At 42.0% G+C, this 17,257-nt stretch overlaps 1 protein-coding gene across 10 annotated transcripts in view; it reads right to left on the reverse strand.

Annotated features, from left to right (window-relative positions):
• ERC1 (ELKS/RAB6-interacting/CAST family member 1) overlaps positions 1-17,257 on the reverse strand; it is a 553,011-nt gene that overhangs the window by 304,727 nt on the left and 231,027 nt on the right. For all 10 annotated transcript variants that reach the window (XM_074938919.1, XM_074938886.1, XM_074938901.1 and 7 more), the window contains one exon: positions 11,303-11,496. In XM_074938919.1, coding sequence (XP_074795020.1) covers positions 11,303-11,496 — 194 coding nt within the window. The remainder of the gene's footprint in view (positions 1-11,302; positions 11,497-17,257) is intronic.

The following is a 17,257-nucleotide window of genomic DNA, read 5'->3' on the forward strand; positions in this document are numbered from 1 at the left end:
TGCATGACAGGAAGGGAATAGCTATTAATATTTCCTGTCTTTGACAGAGGATGGATACTGAGAAGTGAGCATAATGATGTAGTGCAAACATTTTAACCATTCCAATTACTTTGATGCTCAATATCATTCTTAATTTTTTTTCGCTTCTACTTTAATTCTGCCTGTTTCTTGAACGATGACAGTCATGAGAAGATTCAAGCTTGAGACAATACAGACCTCTATCAAGGCAGTTGCTGAGACAGCTTCCAGTACTGGAGTTTTAGTTAGTAGAGACAGAATGTACGACAGAGGTTTGGGCCAAGAGTGGAGGAAGGAAAGGAGCAAAAAATAAGAATAAAAAGCAATAGGTTTTGCTATGTTTAAGTCTTAAGGAATAGAAGCAAACCTTAGACTGTGTCTGTAGCCACTGCAACATGACTTGAATGCAAATGGTTAGAGTTGAACTTGACATAACTACACTAGTTCCTCTTTAATCCAAAGAAAGCATAATCACAGCAAACCTCAACAGCAGCAGCCGGCTAGCCATAACACTCCACCCCAGCAGGTAAAAGTAGACTTATATGACACAATTTCCCAGGAAGTCCCACACAAACCCCCCTACATGTTGCAGGGCTCCTGACAATCCTCTATTGCTATAAGTTCTCATCTGCACTAATAGTTTTGTTCTCTGAATGAAACTTGTTTCTTCTCCACCTCCATGGAGCAGCAGCCTCTAGCAAAAACAACTAGTTTGTCTTTTTTTTTTTTTTTTTTTAAACAGGCAATAAAGTTATTCTTTGCATTGAGGAGCTTGAACAACGGTAAAAGTAGCAGAAGAAGCTAACATGTGACCAGCCCATTCTCTGTGAACCATGGTTTGGAAATGGCTGCTTTAAAGCACCAAGCACTAATCTTCTACAGAAACCAGACAGTGACATGGATATCAGTTAAGTGTGCAAGACCATTTCATAAACAAGCATGGAAGACAAAAACAGGAACAACCTATACATTTAGCAGATACTACTTCTGCTCTTATCTGAAAACTCAGGGCAGAGGAAGAAAAGTTTCAAAGAAGAATTTTGTGGTGAGAGGGAGAAGGTGAGAACAGTTGAGGTACAAGAGAAAAGGCTGCTCTTATCTGGGAGGCAACAAACCACTAATCAAATAGCATGCAACATACTGACATGAGGCTGTAGGAAGGGAAGTTACTTAACTTTGTAAATGGGTTCAAAGTTAAGTAACTAAGCGTATTACACTGTGGGTATGAATGTGTTCCACATGCCTGAGACCAGAGAATTCTTGCAAGTAGAATCTGTTGGTCTGCATGTGCACCCCTGCTCTCCTGGTGCTGTATAATGAGAGGGGTAGGGCAAGGCAGACAGACTGCCTCTTTGGTTCCATCTCTACTGAGAATTTTGCCAATATCTGAAGCATAGAGGAAGGAGGGCGGGTACTGGAATACAGATAAGGACCTACACATCTTGAACTCCAGTTGCAGAAGTAAGTAATTTCCCTTTGTTGTTCGAGTGCTGGTCCCTGTGTATTCCACTGTGGGTGACTGACAAGCAGTACTCAGAGAGGAGAGTGAAAGGATGTAGGTGGTTTTGTTTGTAAAACCTCTGTCCCAAAAAACGTGTCAGCAAAGAAGTCTTGGACCAAAGCATAATGTCTCAAGCATGTGTGGATGGAACGTGACATAGCTGTCCTGCAAACATCAAGAAGGGGCACCTCTTGGAGTAATGATAGTGAGGCCCCTTCTGACCTTGCAGAGTGAACCCTTACCCTGTGTGGGTGAGGAAGCTGTGAAAACTGATAACAGAGTAGGATACAACCAGAGATCCATTTAGAGATCCTCAGAGGATATAGCTTGACCTTGGACTCATTCTGCTACAGTAATGAACAGTTTAGGTGACTTACTGATCAATTTTGTTCTCTGCAATGCAAATGCATGTCATATGCCAAGAGAATGAAGTCTCCTCTGCTTGGGAGAGGCTTGGGGCTTCAGAAAAAAACATAGGTAAATGAATTGACTGGTTTATGTGAAATTCCAAAACTATGTTAGCAATGAATTTCGGGTATAGCAGTAGCAAGACTTTGTCCTTATGTAACACTGTGTATAATCTTTAGGGCCCGGAATACATCTACCCTTCTGGCGGAGCCAATGACAACAAGGAAGACAACATTCATGGACATGAGAGACATGGAATATGTAGCTAGCAGTTCAAACGGTGGCTTAGTGAGCACAGAAAACACTAAGTTAAGGTCCCAGTGAGGGGGTGGCTTTTTTACTGGTGGGAAGGTTCTGATTAGACCCTTAAAAAAACTGGCTGTTCCTCAGTGAGTAAAGATGGAGTAACCATCCAAAGCAGGTAACACACACTGATTGCCACCAGGGGAACCGATAGCAAACTAAAAGAAAGGCCTATCATCTTCACAGTAAAAAGATAATCCAAAATAGCAGTAATGTCTGCTGTTTCTGGAGAAATACGGTTTTGCTGAACCCAGACATAGAAATGTTTGCACTTGGCAAGATAATATTTCCTGATGGAGTCCTTTTTGCTCTTATTAAGAATGGTTTGCATGGCTTCAGAACAGGAACATTCTAAGTTTGTTGCCCATCCAAATACCAAGCCATGAGATGAAGTGCATCAAGGTTAGGATGCTTGACTCTGCCATTCTCCTGGGTTAAGAGATCCAGGAATAATCAAATGCTGATAGGTGGATTGGACACCATTTGTAGAAGACTTAGAAATAAGAACTGCTTGGGCATTTGCAGTGATTAGGATGACTCGTGCCTTGTCCAGCCAAACCTACTATAGAACCAGGGGGACAGGAGGGAAGACATAACTGAAGTGATCTGTCCAAGGTAGTAGGAGAGCATTGCCTTTGGAATGCTTTTCTTGAGCTCCTCTGGAGCAATATATGCTGCATTTCCTGTTTGCCTGGGAGGTAAACAGGTCCTCAGTGGGGGTTTTCCACTGAGTGAAAACACTATTCACTACTGAAATGTGTAACTCCAACTCAGGATAGATGGTGAAATGCCAGCTGAAGCTGTCTGCCAACAAATTCTGGGTTCCTGGAAGGTACACTGCCAATAGGATGATATGGTTCTTGATACACTAGTTCCATAGGGTGACCACTTCTATACACAGGGAGACAAATCTTGTTTCTTTCTGATCACTTATGTAGAATATGTTTATTCTGTCCGATACTGTGAGTATATGGTGAAACTGGATGAATGGTATGAATGCTTTGCAAGCCTCTCAGACTTGCCAGAGTTCCAGAAGATTTACATGCATTCTGGTCTCTTTGGGTATCCAAATGCCCTCCACCGTGTGACTGTCCATCTGGGTTCCCCAGTCTCACAGGGCGGCATCTCTAATTATTGTCTTATTAGGTTTGGGGAACAGGAAAGGAACACTTACATACACTTGTCCAGAATCTTTCCATCAAGTTAGTGAGGCCCTCACCCTGGTAGGATTTGTCACTAAGGTGTTCATGCTGTGCTTACTTGGTGTATATACTGTTCGGAGCCAAGCCTGCTGGCAATGGAAGTGGAGTCTTGTGAATGGTGTGACGTAAGCACATGCTGCCACGGTGTCCCTGGAGAGAAAGGCAAACCCAAACTGATATTGAGCATAACCTGGTCTATCAGGTTGTTAATGGCATGTCTGTTCATCCATTGGGAGATAAGCATTCACCCTGAGTCTAAGGTTGCTCCTATCAATTCTATACTCTGTCAGGGTCAGGATAGACTTTTCCACATTCAGACAGACTCCTAGGGATGACAGAAGATGAAGCAGCAATGAGGTTCATGCAAGGGCTTCTAGGAGTGTCGGGCCAGTTAGACGCTAGTCATCTAAATATGGGAAGACAATGAAGCTGCTCCATCTGAACTGCATTGCTACTACTAGAAACACTTTCGTGAAGACCCTGGGTGTGCTTGCAAGACCAAATGGGAGCACCCTGTATTGACAGTGCTTGGGAGCCACCATAAATCTGAAGAATCCTCTGTGGGCAGGGTGAATACCCACATGAAAGTATGAATTTTTACTATTGAGAACTGTGAACTCCGGGTCCTTTTCCAAGGAAGGTGTTATTGATACCAGTGGAGCCATATGGAATTTTTGTTTACAAATAAAAACACTGAGCCATCGCAGGTTGAGAATAGGTCTCCATGATCCCTTCTTTTTGGGACCTGAGACGTATTTCAAATAGAACCCTTTCCCTTGTTGTTGAAGAGGTACCTGCTCTATATTCCCTGATAGAGGAGAAATTCTACCTCCTGGAGGAGAATCTCTGCATGAGAAAGGACCCTGAAGAGGGACGGAGAAGAGGTTTTGGAGGGGGCGAGAGAGAAACTCGACGATGTAGCCAGAATGAACAAACTCCAGAACCCACCTGCCTGTTATTGTACTCCAGTTGTGGTGAAAGACTGCTAGACGGCAATCAAAGGTTATGTGAGGATTGCGTGAAGATGGCATCAATAGTGGTTCACAACTCAGAAGAATCCCATCAAAAGTATCATCTGGCTGGGAGTAAAGCTGGGTTGATGTGGTCAGTGTGGAAGGTGCAGAAAATTGTGGCTTCTGCACTTTGTCTTATGAGGCAGTTCATACGCTTGCTGGTGGTAAAAAGGTTGAGACATAGGCCTTGGTTTCTGGGATGTTTGTGGTACTTCCTCCTTGAGGACACCATATATACCCAGGGAGTGGAGGATTATGCTAGAATACTTTAGTGAGCGCAAAGACTCATCAGTCTTTTTAATTGAAAAGGTCAGTCTTGTTAAAGGGCAAGTCCTCCACAATGTTCTGGAACTCCCTGAAGACTATAGTCATGGTTCTGACCAGCAGCTTGCCTTCACAAATAAAGGCCTGAAATTGAGCCTGTCCTTCCGAGGTAAGTTGGCCTCAAAATCTAGGAATTCTGAATACTTGGAGAATGTATGGGCAGAGGCCCAGGTTGCCACCCTGCAAATTTCTGAGATGGGGACATTTTTAAGAGACATGACTGAGGTAGACACAGATCTTGTGGAGTGTGTGCGGATTCCTGACCGAGGCAGCAGATTGCACGCATGGTAACAGTGATTAATACAACCGGAGACCCATTTTGAGTCTTTGAGCTGATATTGTGGAACCTTTTGATTTTTCTGCGAATGAAAGGAAGAGTTTTAGGAGACTTCCTAAAGTCCTTAGTCCTGTCCAAATAAAATGCTACAGCTCTCCTAACATCTCGCATATGCAATATCGTCTCCCTGTTATCACAATGCGGTTTTCGTGAATTAGCTGATTCATATGAAAGATGAAGGCTACTTTAGGGAGGAACTTGGGAAGGGGCTCAACATAACGGTCTTTAAAAACGACTGTATGCCATCAGCGCTGCTATTTCCCCTATCCTTCATCCTAAGGTAATGACCACTAGAAATGCTGTCTTCATGGACAAGTGTAACAGAGAGCAAGTTGCCAGGGGCTTTGAAGGGTGGTCTCTCAAAACTAGATTGAGGTCCCAGATTGGCATGCATGATCTGACATGCAGGAAGGTTTCCCATGCCCTTAAGGAATCTGTGTGCGATTGGGTGAATGAATACAGAGCATCCATCCACTTGACGGAGGAAGGTCAGGACAGACACCTCTTGAAACCAGGAGAACCGGGCATACCCCTGCAGAGTGACCCCCACCCCCAAAAGGTAGGAAAAAGTGAAAGGTTTGGGTTTTGTTTTGTTTCTAGAACCATAAAGAAAGAAACAAACTCTAAATTACTAAATTTCCCTGTGGGGAGATCCCCCTCAAAATAGAGGGAGAAAACATGTAAGGGAAAAAAAACTGAATGAAAAAACAGAAACTCTAACTACTAGAAGGAAACGAAAAACTCCAAGACTATCTACTGCTTATACTAACACTATGAAAGAACGATGAGACTGCTCGTTCTGTTCAAGGCCAAAGGTGGTCGAGAAGAACTGAGGGAAGTTCACGCGCGCAGTGCTAGATAGCCTTGAGGTAGACCACGGGGGGGGGAAGGAGGAGAGGGGAAGAGGTGTATGCCCGGGCCGAACAGATACTGCTATCTAAAATCTCCAGTTAAAGGTGCAGTGGGTGCAAATACACCTACAGCGGAGCACTGCTCTAAGAAGAATGCATGAATACCCGCAGTAGAATATACCTAAGAACTAGCACTCAAAGAAGAAAACCTCATTATAAGGTTCTAAAAATTTTACGACTCTTTTCATGCTGTAGAAAAATTAGTTCAATTATAGATCCATCGGAAAAATCTGCTCACAATAATTGATAATTTGATAACCGATCAGATCAATTACATTCAGCTTGTGTCTCTAGAGCCATAAGACTCTCTGGGCCCCATATACAGTTCTCAGAATACATGAGTCTGATTTGATTTCCTCTTGATTTACATGGTCCCAGACAGAATACTTCAAGTGTTGACCATAAGAGTGCTCTTTCCTTTATTGACATACTTGAGTCATTGTAGAGGACCACTGACACCAATCTTCCCATCCTTCAAGGCCACCAGGAATAAGAAGGTGGATGATGACCTTATACCATTTCATCCAGCAACCAAAAAGGAGGGCAGGATAAATACAGAAGAAGCAACTTTTCCCTCTACAGGAGCAAAGAGGGAACAGAGAGGAGTAGATAGCATTCATCAGTCACAAGATTCCAAATCATCATCATGGAGTCGTCTCCAAACATTCTGATGTTACATTTGCAGCAATATGAGAAGACTTTGACTTGAGAGTATAAGACAGCAGGAAACAAACACTGCAGCACAAAATCATGCCATAATTATTTTTCAGCTCTTTGGAATGACGTTTATAAAGTAGTTCTCCAGCTATTTAAGGCTGCAATAGACTGTAACAGAAACAAGGGTTTGCCCCATTTCTCATATTTGTCTTAAACCGTAAGCTCCTTGGACCAGAGGCCATGTCTGTGTGTTTGTATGTTGCTTAGCACAATGAAGTCCTGATCCTGATTGTGGTTTCTAAGGATATGTCTACACTGCAATTAAAAAGCTGCAGCTGGCCCATGCCAGCTGACATGGGCTTGCAGGGATGTTTAATTGCAGTGGAGATGAATGGGCTCAAGCTGGAGCCCAGGCACTAGGATCCTGCAAGGTGAGTGGGTCCCAGAGCTCAGGCTGCAGCCTGAACATCTACACAATTAAAGAGCCCCACAGGCCAAGCCACATGAGCCCAAGTCAGCTGGCACAGGCCAGTCAAGGTGTCTAATTGCAATGTAGACGTACCCTATGTGCTCCTGTAATACAACATATCATAAATCTTCAGAACTAGTGATGAAAAACAGACATGATGCAATTTTGTTTCTTATTTCTCTCTCTCTTTTGGGGATCAGGTTACAAGGAAAGGTGCATATTTCCAAAGTCTTTCCCAAACGAAGGGTAATGATTTTAATGGTAGATCACTCTTGTGCATGGAAAAAAGAGTCTAAGCAATAAGCACACACACAATTGACCTAGTTTCTAGACCTACAGCCCAAATGTCCTGTTGAATACATTGTATGTCACAGAGCTCTAGGGTTGTATAGTTTGGGAAGGAAGGAAAACAGACCAAAAGGGGCTGCATTTACTCAATTTAATCTGCTCAAACTGCTGTCCCAGATACAGAAAATTCTGGATTTGTAAAAGAGAAGATCCTATGGAAAAAATAAAAATAAAACTTCACTCCTGGAAAAATAAATTTCAGGCTGCTATTTAAAAACATAGGGGAAAAGGTGGAAGCCAAAGGTAACTGACAAGACTGTAGAACTCAATACTCATTTTCAGTAGAACAAGAATGAATGCCACCCAAAGATCTGGGCTGGCACAGCCATCCAGTTCAGTAGTTTCAGAATAATATAATCAATTGCTGAGGTTTTTGCCATTGAATTCAGAGGAATTTTTATGCAAGTCATTTCTCCATAACAGAGGGGGAGACTGTAAGAGGTAAACATGAGCGCACAGAATAGAGGTAGACATAGAAGAGGATAAAATGTATGTGCACATTCAGGGTAATGAGCTCTAGTACACAAAGAAAGCAGAAGCTGGAGTGGTGAATGGACCTACCACCAGCACAGACCCGTACAAAGTTGTGCAAGGCCCTTCAGAAGATCCTACAATTTGAGTTCATCCCTAAAACATCCAGCCCAAATAACAGTTAGTAACACCAGCAAGAAGACATTTGTTCAATATCTTCTTAAATGATCTGGACAATGGTGTGGATTGCACCCTCAGCAAGTTTGCAGATGGCACTAAACTGGGAGGAGAGGTAGATACACTGGAGGGTAGGGATAGGATACAGAGGGACCTAGACAAATTAGAGGATTGGGCCAAAAGAAATCTGATGAGGTTCAACAAGGACAAGTGCAGAGTCCAAGAAGGCCAATGGCATTTTGGGATGTATAGGTAGGGGCATTGCCAGCAGATCGAGGGACGTGATCGTTCCCCTCTATTCAACATTGGTGAGGCCTCATCTGGAGTACTGTGTCCAGTTTTGGGCCCCACACTACAAGAAGGATGTGGAAAAATTGGAAAGAGTCCACCGGAGGGCAACAAAAATGATTAGGGGACTGGAACACATGACTTATGAGGAGAGGCTGAGGGAACTGGGATTGTTTAGTCTGAGGAAGAGAAGAATGAACGGGGATTTGATAGCTGCTTTCAACTACCTGAAAGGGGATTCCAAAGAGGATGGATCTAGACTGTTCTCAGTGGTAGCTGATGACAGAACAAGGAGTAATGGTTTCAAGTTGCAGTGGGGGAGGTTTAGGATGGATATTAGGAAAAACTTTTTCACTAGGAGGGTGGTGAAACACTGGAATGCGTTACCTAGGGAGGTGGTGGAATCTCCTTCCTTAGATATTTTTAAGGTCAGGCTTGACAAAGCCCTGGCTGGGATGATTTAGTTGGGGATTGGTCCTGCTTTGAGCAGGGGGTTGGACTATATGACCTCCTGAGGTCCCTTCCAACCCTCATATTCTATGATTCTATGAAGAAGATCTAGAAAGGCCAGTCAGTCGCGGCACTAGCGATGTTACAAATGAAAGTTCTGCTCAGGTCTCTTCCTCAACTTGTACAGTTTTCCTGACATTGAATGCAATGCAGTTAAATCCTGATGGGATAACATAAAGAAGCCACTCTAGTATAAAAAAAAAAAAAAGTGTTTAACATGCCACATGGCATTTGTGAAAAATAAGAATTTCCATTTAGTTGCCCCAGGCTAATTGTTTTTAAAAGCGAATATCAAAGCAAACACAAAATATATGTTATTTTCAATACTAGAGCTTAAAAAGCCCCAAAAGGTGCTTGGCACATTACAAAATGGAAGGTCAGAAAGTAACACATTGCTGTCCCTACTTATCTTACATCTACTCCTGAGGGCATTCTGTGCCAAAATATTTAAAATTCTGCACCAAAAAAATTAAAATTCTGCAAATTTTATTTGTCAAATAAATGTGGAGGCTCCAGCATGGCATTGAGGAGCATAGGCCACTGGCTGCACAGAGGTGGGAGATCACTGACCAGCTCCCCACTGGGACATGAACTCAGCGGTGAGGCTGCACCCAACCCTAACACAGTGCAAGCACTGGGCCTGCCCTAGAAATATCCCAGGGCCCTTTCCCTCCATGCCAGGTGCACCAGGTGTGGGCAGGCAGGCTCAGCAAGGCAGGATCCAAGTGTGGAGGGGCTTAATGTGGGGGAATCCAGGTGTGGTTTGAGAGGATTCTGTGTGTGGCAATCCGGCTGCGGGCAGCTCAGTGGAGGATCTGGATGCACAGCGGCTTGTTGTGGGTTCTGGGCATAATCGTACTCTGCAGGGGGGTCCAGGTGAAGGTGGTTGAGGCTCGGGGGGGGGGGGGGCGGTCTGGGTATGGAGGAATAGAGCTCAGCCGGGGCGGTGGGGGGGGGGGGGGCTGAGTGTGGGGGGGGCTCAATGGGAGGTCCAGATGTTGGGAGAGTGAGGCTCAGTGGGGTGGGGATCCACGTTCAACTGGTTAGGGCTCAGTGGGGTGGGGATCTGGATGCACATGACTCACCACAGTGGTCCAAGTGCAGGGGGAGTGTGGCTTGGAGGGTGGGGGTGGGGTTCTGAGTGTGGGGGGTGAGGCTCGGCGGGAGGGTCTGAGTTTGAGAGAGTCAGGATGCATAGGGGTTGGGCAGACGGGGGAGCAGCTTCCTGTAGAGGGATCCCTCCCCCTGCAGCTGAGGAGCAACAGGTGCAGGAAGCAGGGGATGGGGGAGTTTGCAGAGCTTCCTGCAGCCGGGGGAGAAATCTGGGGGTGGGTCTGACCTGGCCCAAGATGCCGTTCAGGAAAAGAGGAAGTCCCATCCTCCCCAGCCCAGCTCTGATCCCAGCGCAGCATAGGAGCCACCAGCTGGGTCTTGCCCAGTCCTGCCTCCTGCCCCACAATGATTTACCTCTCTGCCAGCTGCCCTGGGCACCTGAAACATGCTGCTGGGGAGGGTCACATGATTGCTCTTGTGGCTTCCCTTTCCTTCCTTGTCAGAAAGTCTTTTTTCTGCGGGGAAGCAAAGAAATTTGTGGGGAACACAAATTCTGCACATGCACAGTGGCGCAGAATTCCCTCAGGAGTATCCATCCTGACATTTTGCTGAGGGAGAGAAGAGACTACATTAAGGAGGCAGAAGCTGTTTCCATGTCTTCTATGAAATCTATTGCTAGTGATTCTGATCCTAAAGGCCAGTGGCATCACCGTACGACATAATTCCTCAACCAGAAAATGAACAGGATTTAGAAAAATAAAGCACCATGGCACCAATGTAGAGAGAGAGAGAAATCATTGAGAAAAAAAGTACTGGAGTTAAGTATGGTTTGGACAAAAGCAAATGTTCCCTCTGCTTCATGTAAACTGAAGTTCACTTCTGTTTCTATGCGTACATGGAATTCCACAGCATCTGTCAAAGGGACTTGCAGCAACAATTAGCATTCCAGGCCCTACAAGTCTATTTGCCCAGTCTGGGCTGGAGGTCAGCCATATTTCAACAGTTTATTAACCAGAAGCATAAACTTCATTTATTTCTCTTCCACAATGATTTCAGCAACTTTTCCTCTCATCTCCTTTTCCCTTATAGTTCAGATGCATCAGCTCTACTTTCTTAACATCCAGTCAGAGAACTGCAGCCAGGCATCTTTAAACTTGTTTAAGAAACTGAGGTCAAGGACCAAAGAAGCAAAACCCAGAGCACATTTTCCCAACACAGGCATTTAAGGATTACTGAGAAAAGAAGAAATTGAATAATCAATTTCCACTTCCTTCAGCCCCAATTCTCCCTTTTACCCATATATCCCTCTCACCTCTCAAGTTCTGCTATCTTTTTATCTTTATCATTCTTCTCATTTTCCATCTCCTTCAGGATTTCCAGAAGACGATCCACTTCAGCTTGAGCCTTACTGGTTTCTTCCTGGTACAGTGCCACCTCTCGCTCCAGCTGCTGGAATCGGTCATTCAGCTCTGGGCTGGCCTTGGCTTCCAGTGTAGCTTCATGAGCCTGCAAAGAAATCAGTCAAGAACCATCTCTCACACATGTATAATATATCCACAATCATTGCAGGGCACAAAGTACCCAAATAGCTACTTCTAAATGATAAATGCATCCATTAAAATGGAAAACGTCATGGGCACCAAGTTCCTGTAAGTTACACTGCATCAGTAGGATAGCTAATAGGAGATGAATAATGAAATAGATGTTTTGTATGGGTTTTTTAAAGAGAGCTTTGACATTCAATTTGCACCATGCTGGAAGCTCAGAAAGAAAATAAATAATTTCAAAAATTATTTTTTCCAAATATGCCTATTTAGTCTCATCTTTTCAGCACCCCAACACAAGTCTACAAACAGAAGTCTAATCTGCATCTGACCCATAACACTCCAGTGCACCCATCACCACCTGTTAGCAGCATTAACTATGCTCTTTAAAAATAAAAACTGAAGCTGATCTCCTCATGAGGAACAAAAACAGTGCAGGGTAATGGGATAATGATGTGGGGGGGGGGGAGAAATCAAGGGATAGAATTATACTTACTCATAAAAAAGGAATGTGCTTGAGAGTATATTTAGGACGTGGAGAGATGAAAGTACAAGGACTCCTAGAAATCACACTTTAGTGCACAGAGGAACACTATAGTGAGAAGGCTCAGGACAAAGTGACCCCAGCAAAGAGCCTACTTCCGCTGCTTTGTGTACAGGAACAGTGCGATGAATTTATTTGGAACTAAACCTTGTTCCACGGAAAAGTCACTAGCGTATTAACATAGTGAATTTGAGTCCAACAGTTCCCAAGCATGGTAAAAATAAAGCGAAATGGATATACATACTGGAATTTAAACTAACAAACCAAGGATTAGATATCCAGTTAACACAGAACAGTTTTCAGCATATCTGGAGGGAAGTAGGTGGAGAGGACATTTATGCGATCTTTCTACTCCTCCTTGATCCCGGAGGCTAAACTAGTTCTTGATGTAAGTAAAAGCAGTTTCAGGCCTGGTCAAACATGCTCCAGTGGATCACAGTTTCCCAAAAGCTGTTCTGCCAGCCAAGACTACCAGAGCACACTGTAACACCTATGACATGGCTGATGTTTCAATTCCCTTTGCACTACTGTGGAAAGGAGATTTACAAGGTGCCATGATTTTGACCCGAAGTGTGGCAAACCTAAACCCACTATACTGGGAGTCCAAGAGCTACTTTCAAATGTAATCAAAGCTATAACTACAGCAGCATATAAATATCAGTATTAGAATCTGCTGCTTCCAAAGGAGCAATTATAATACACTAATAGAACAAACATAAAAGATACTATAAACAATGCGTCCTAGGAGAGATCACAATAAGACAGTAGTGAGTTAAGCCTGATTTTTCGCCACAGACAGCCTGAATTCTTCCCTACTGAATATGGCTGCATCCCCAACCTCTCAAAATGTTTGTTTTAACAAATGCTCCTCCAGACCCTTTAAAATAATCCAAAATACATAATCAGATAATCAGGAAATGTGAAAAAATGTAAACTGGGCTGCTAGCCAGATTACTGAGCTCTCTAATCCCAAATAAGCTATAACGGCTAACGGAGATCTATTGTCAGGACGACTCTCCTATTTAATATTATTCTGTGTTAATAAAAACATCTTGACAATCACCCAAGAGACCCTACCGAAAGAAGAAGGAAGTACATTTTCCATTTTAGAAAACGGAACAAGTCAGCATGTCTGGTTCTGATAGAATTAGAGGGCTGTTTACACTATACACTATATTCATTACAGGTAAAGACACATAACAAATGATGTTGGTATGTAAGATACTCTCAACCACACAATGAAAATGGCATGTGATCTTGTGGAAAGTGGAAACCAGTTTGTGGTTCTGAATTACTGACTGACTTTGGTCCAATTTGTCTGTTACACAGACAATGCATTTTATATGGCCATGTGTCATAAATATGAAGGGAAGGGTAACCACTTTTCTGTATACAGAACTATAAAATCCCTCCTGGCCAGAGGCAAAACCCTTTCACCTGTAAAGGGTTAAGAAGCTAGGATAACCTCGCTGGCACCTGACCAAAATGACCAATGAGGAGACATTTCAAAGCTGGGGGGGGGGGAGGCAAAGGGTCTGTCTGTCTGTGTGATGCTTTTGCCGGGAACAGAAAAGGAATGGAGTCTTAGAACTTAGTAAATAATCTAGCTAGATATGCATTAGATTTCTGTTTTGTTTAAATGGCTGGAAAAAAGCTGTGCTGAATGGAATGTATATTCCTGTTTTTGTGTCTTTTTGTAACTTAATGTTTTGCCTAGAGGGATTCTCTGTGTTTTGAATCTGATTACCTGTAAGGTATTTACCATCCTGATTTTACAGAGGTGATTCTTTTACTTTTTCTTTAATTAAAATTCTTCTTTTAAGAACCTGATTGCTTTTTCATTGTTCTTAAGATCCAAGGGTTTGGGTCTGTGTTCACCTATGCAAATTGGTGAGGATTTTTATCAAGCCTTCCCCAGGAAAGGGGGTGTAGGGCTTGGGGGGATATTTTTGGGGGAAGACATCTCCAAGTGGGCTCTTTCCCTGTTCTTTGTTTAACACGCTTGGTGGTGGCAGCATAAGGTCCAAGGACAAAAGGTAAAAGTTTTTACCTTGGGGAAGTTTTAACCTAAGCTGGTAAGAATAAGTTTAGGGGGTCTTTCATGCAGGTCCCCACATCTGTATCCTAGAGTTCAGAGTGGGGAAGGAACCTTGACACCATGTCTTAAATCCTATTGTATTCAGTTATCATACAAGAGAGAAAGCCAATGCATTTAGGTTTTTCACAAACGTGCATAAAGATGTAGAAGAGCAGAAATTGGATATAATCCCAATTTAACACTATGGGGCACCCTTCAAGAGCACATTTTTTACACTGAAAAAGGAAATTCAAATACAAACAATACATTCCCATAATATACAAAGAAGCAAAAAGTGTACAATTAAGGTATAATCCACTAATTTAATCTTCAGTGTACAATGGAACACAGTAATAAAGGCATTAAGGCAGCTCTTCCATTGTGCCTGGGTACCAGAAGCAGCATGGTTCGGTAGTCAGATTTAGAGACTGGGAATAACATAAGGATTCTATTCTGGACATTGACTTGCTGTGAAAGATGAGAAAAGTAATTTAATCTTTCTTTGTCTGGATTTTCTCATTGGTAAAATGGGGATAACAGTCAGAGTTATAAAGCACTCAGATTCTTGAAAGAAAGGGATGATCAAGTATTAATGAGAACACAAGTCTTTCTCCTTTTTAAATGTGCAATTCATAGCCTATTTGTCACAATCTAACTCACATTATCACAATTGTATGATAGCAAACAATACAAACCATGCAAAAACAGTTTCATTTATAGACTCATTTTCACACAAAACTTTCTTGAACATTTCTTTTGGACTAAAATCAACCATGTTTCATCTCTGTTCAATGGCGAGTTTTGGAGGGGCAGTTTGAACAAAAGTTGAACAGAGGGGCAGTTTGAACATAGCTATCTGAGTTATGCAAGGATAACAATAAAAAACACCGTTTTCTCCTAATTCCTAAAATTACCACAAATTTTCTCCCATACACAGGAGTCAAAAATAGCTTTAAAATGGCATGTAGATAATCTTCACTGAGGAGCATGTTCACAAGCAAATTTGAAGGAAAAAAACCCTGACCAGATTATAAAAAACTGAAAGTAACTAAAAATATTTCTTTTGTTCTGGGTGGATAGATCACTGTACATTCTCCCTCCCAGGCCTTATCAATGACTCAGCTGACACAGGATATGCTTCACTCAAGCTGCTCCTGGTACACTTTCCATTATGGCTACTGTAAAGAGCTCAGTGAAGAAAATAGCAAAGTACTGAAAAGAAGCCCCAGTGCTTTAACTTCAGGAACAATCAACAGGAGAAAATCCTAGGTGTTAAAATATTGTTTATCCCAATAATTTATGCTTTTGCCATAATTTTTGCTCGATGCAATATTTGGCAAATTCTAAACTTTAAAATAACTGTCTTCTTCTATTACCAAGGAAGAGCCAACATAAATCATTGTGCTGGTGTCCTGTAAACCCAGTTTTGAAGAACAGAGTTTTCAGGCAAAGACGGTACCTGCTGCAAAAGTTGAAATTTATGGCTTGAATACACATTTTTGTACCGCTTTAACTATATCTGTTTGAAACCTGTATAGTTAACGTGGTACAACCCTTAGGAGTTATAAATTGAGTGGAATAAGCTACATCAGTATAAGTACCTTTATAGTGATATAACTGTGTCCACACTAGGGTTTGACTAATTTAACTATTTTGATTAAAAAAAAAAAAAAATCCAGACTCCTAACCAAAATACTTAAATTAGTACAAAACTTTGTGCAGACCAGGCCTTACTCCTCCCCCATGCTGTTTACTTCAAGGATGAAGAAACTTCTCTCTTTCCACTCCATCTTCTCATCATCTCATTCTCCATCATCTCACGGAGTTGCAAGCTTCAAACATTAATTGAGACTCAAACATCAACATTAAGTACAAGAAATTTCATTTTTTAGCCCTCTTTGGACAGTTTTTACATTTAAATGTAATGAAAAAGGAATGATGCACAGTGACCATTAAAAAAGAATATCAAAAATATGTTCAAGGCAGTTACAAAGAGGATGGTGATCAATTGTTCTCCATAGCCACTAAAACTAGGACAAGTAATCACCTTAGTCAGCCCACAGCAGGGGAGATTTAGGTTAGATAGCAGGAAAAAAAATTCTAACTCTAAGGATAGTTAAATATGAGGTTACACCAAGAGAGGTTGTAGAATCCCCATAACTGAAGGTTTTTAAGAATCGGTTAGAAAACCACCGGTCAGGAATGGTCTAGGTATACTTGATCCTGCCTCAGCATAGGAGTATGAACTAGATAATCTCTTGATGTCCCTTCCAACTCTACTATTCTATAATTCTGTGAAATGCAAGAAAGTTGAAATTTCTATTGCCAAGTTAACCTGGCCATGTTGCACATTCTATATATTTCTGGTATACCGTCTTTTCCTGCTGTTACATTGATTTTTTAAAATAAAAATAGCTCTTCAATGTGGTATTTGAATACTGCACAAATACTCCAAGTATAGTGCCTCCAATGTTCCCTCTAATATTTTCCATCCATGTACGGAATGAATTTTGTGTTATGTACAGCACCAATATAGAGGTAATGTGCGGATGTGCACCACCAGTACAAACAAAAAACCTAAATATATACTTTTAAACAGTTCATAGGTATGGAAGAAGAAAGAAAGAATATTAAAACAAGGAATAATTAACAAGGAGCACTGTTTAAGATGTTTGTTTAATATGAAATCAAATAAAAAGAAAATTAACACTGCCCTTGGAGTACATGTATTTTATCATCCTTTCTAACAACTCAAGCTAGTAAACACACCAAAATGTGACATAGTGAAAACAGCTATTTAAATAAAACAAAGTCATGGCCATTAAGTGTAAGCATAAAAAATATGCACCAGAGGCCCAATTTAATAACCTACTCCTACCATAGATCACTAAGTCTTCATGGAAAGCTGCTCTCAAAAAATGAAGCATCTTCCAAAACACTAGCATGCTACCGACTTTTGCAGTTCCCAAAACTATACCTCTTGCATGCATGTTATCTGCATACATAGCTCAGCTTTAAGATGCTATACAAATCTGAGTCAACTAGAAATAGTCATGCCCTCATTGCAAATATTAATACAATATTTTTTGATACTGGGAAGGA

Source organism: Natator depressus, chromosome 1 (assembly GCF_965152275.1).
Source record: "Natator depressus isolate rNatDep1 chromosome 1, rNatDep2.hap1, whole genome shotgun sequence".
Taxonomy (NCBI): Eukaryota; Metazoa; Chordata; order Testudines; family Cheloniidae; genus Natator; species Natator depressus.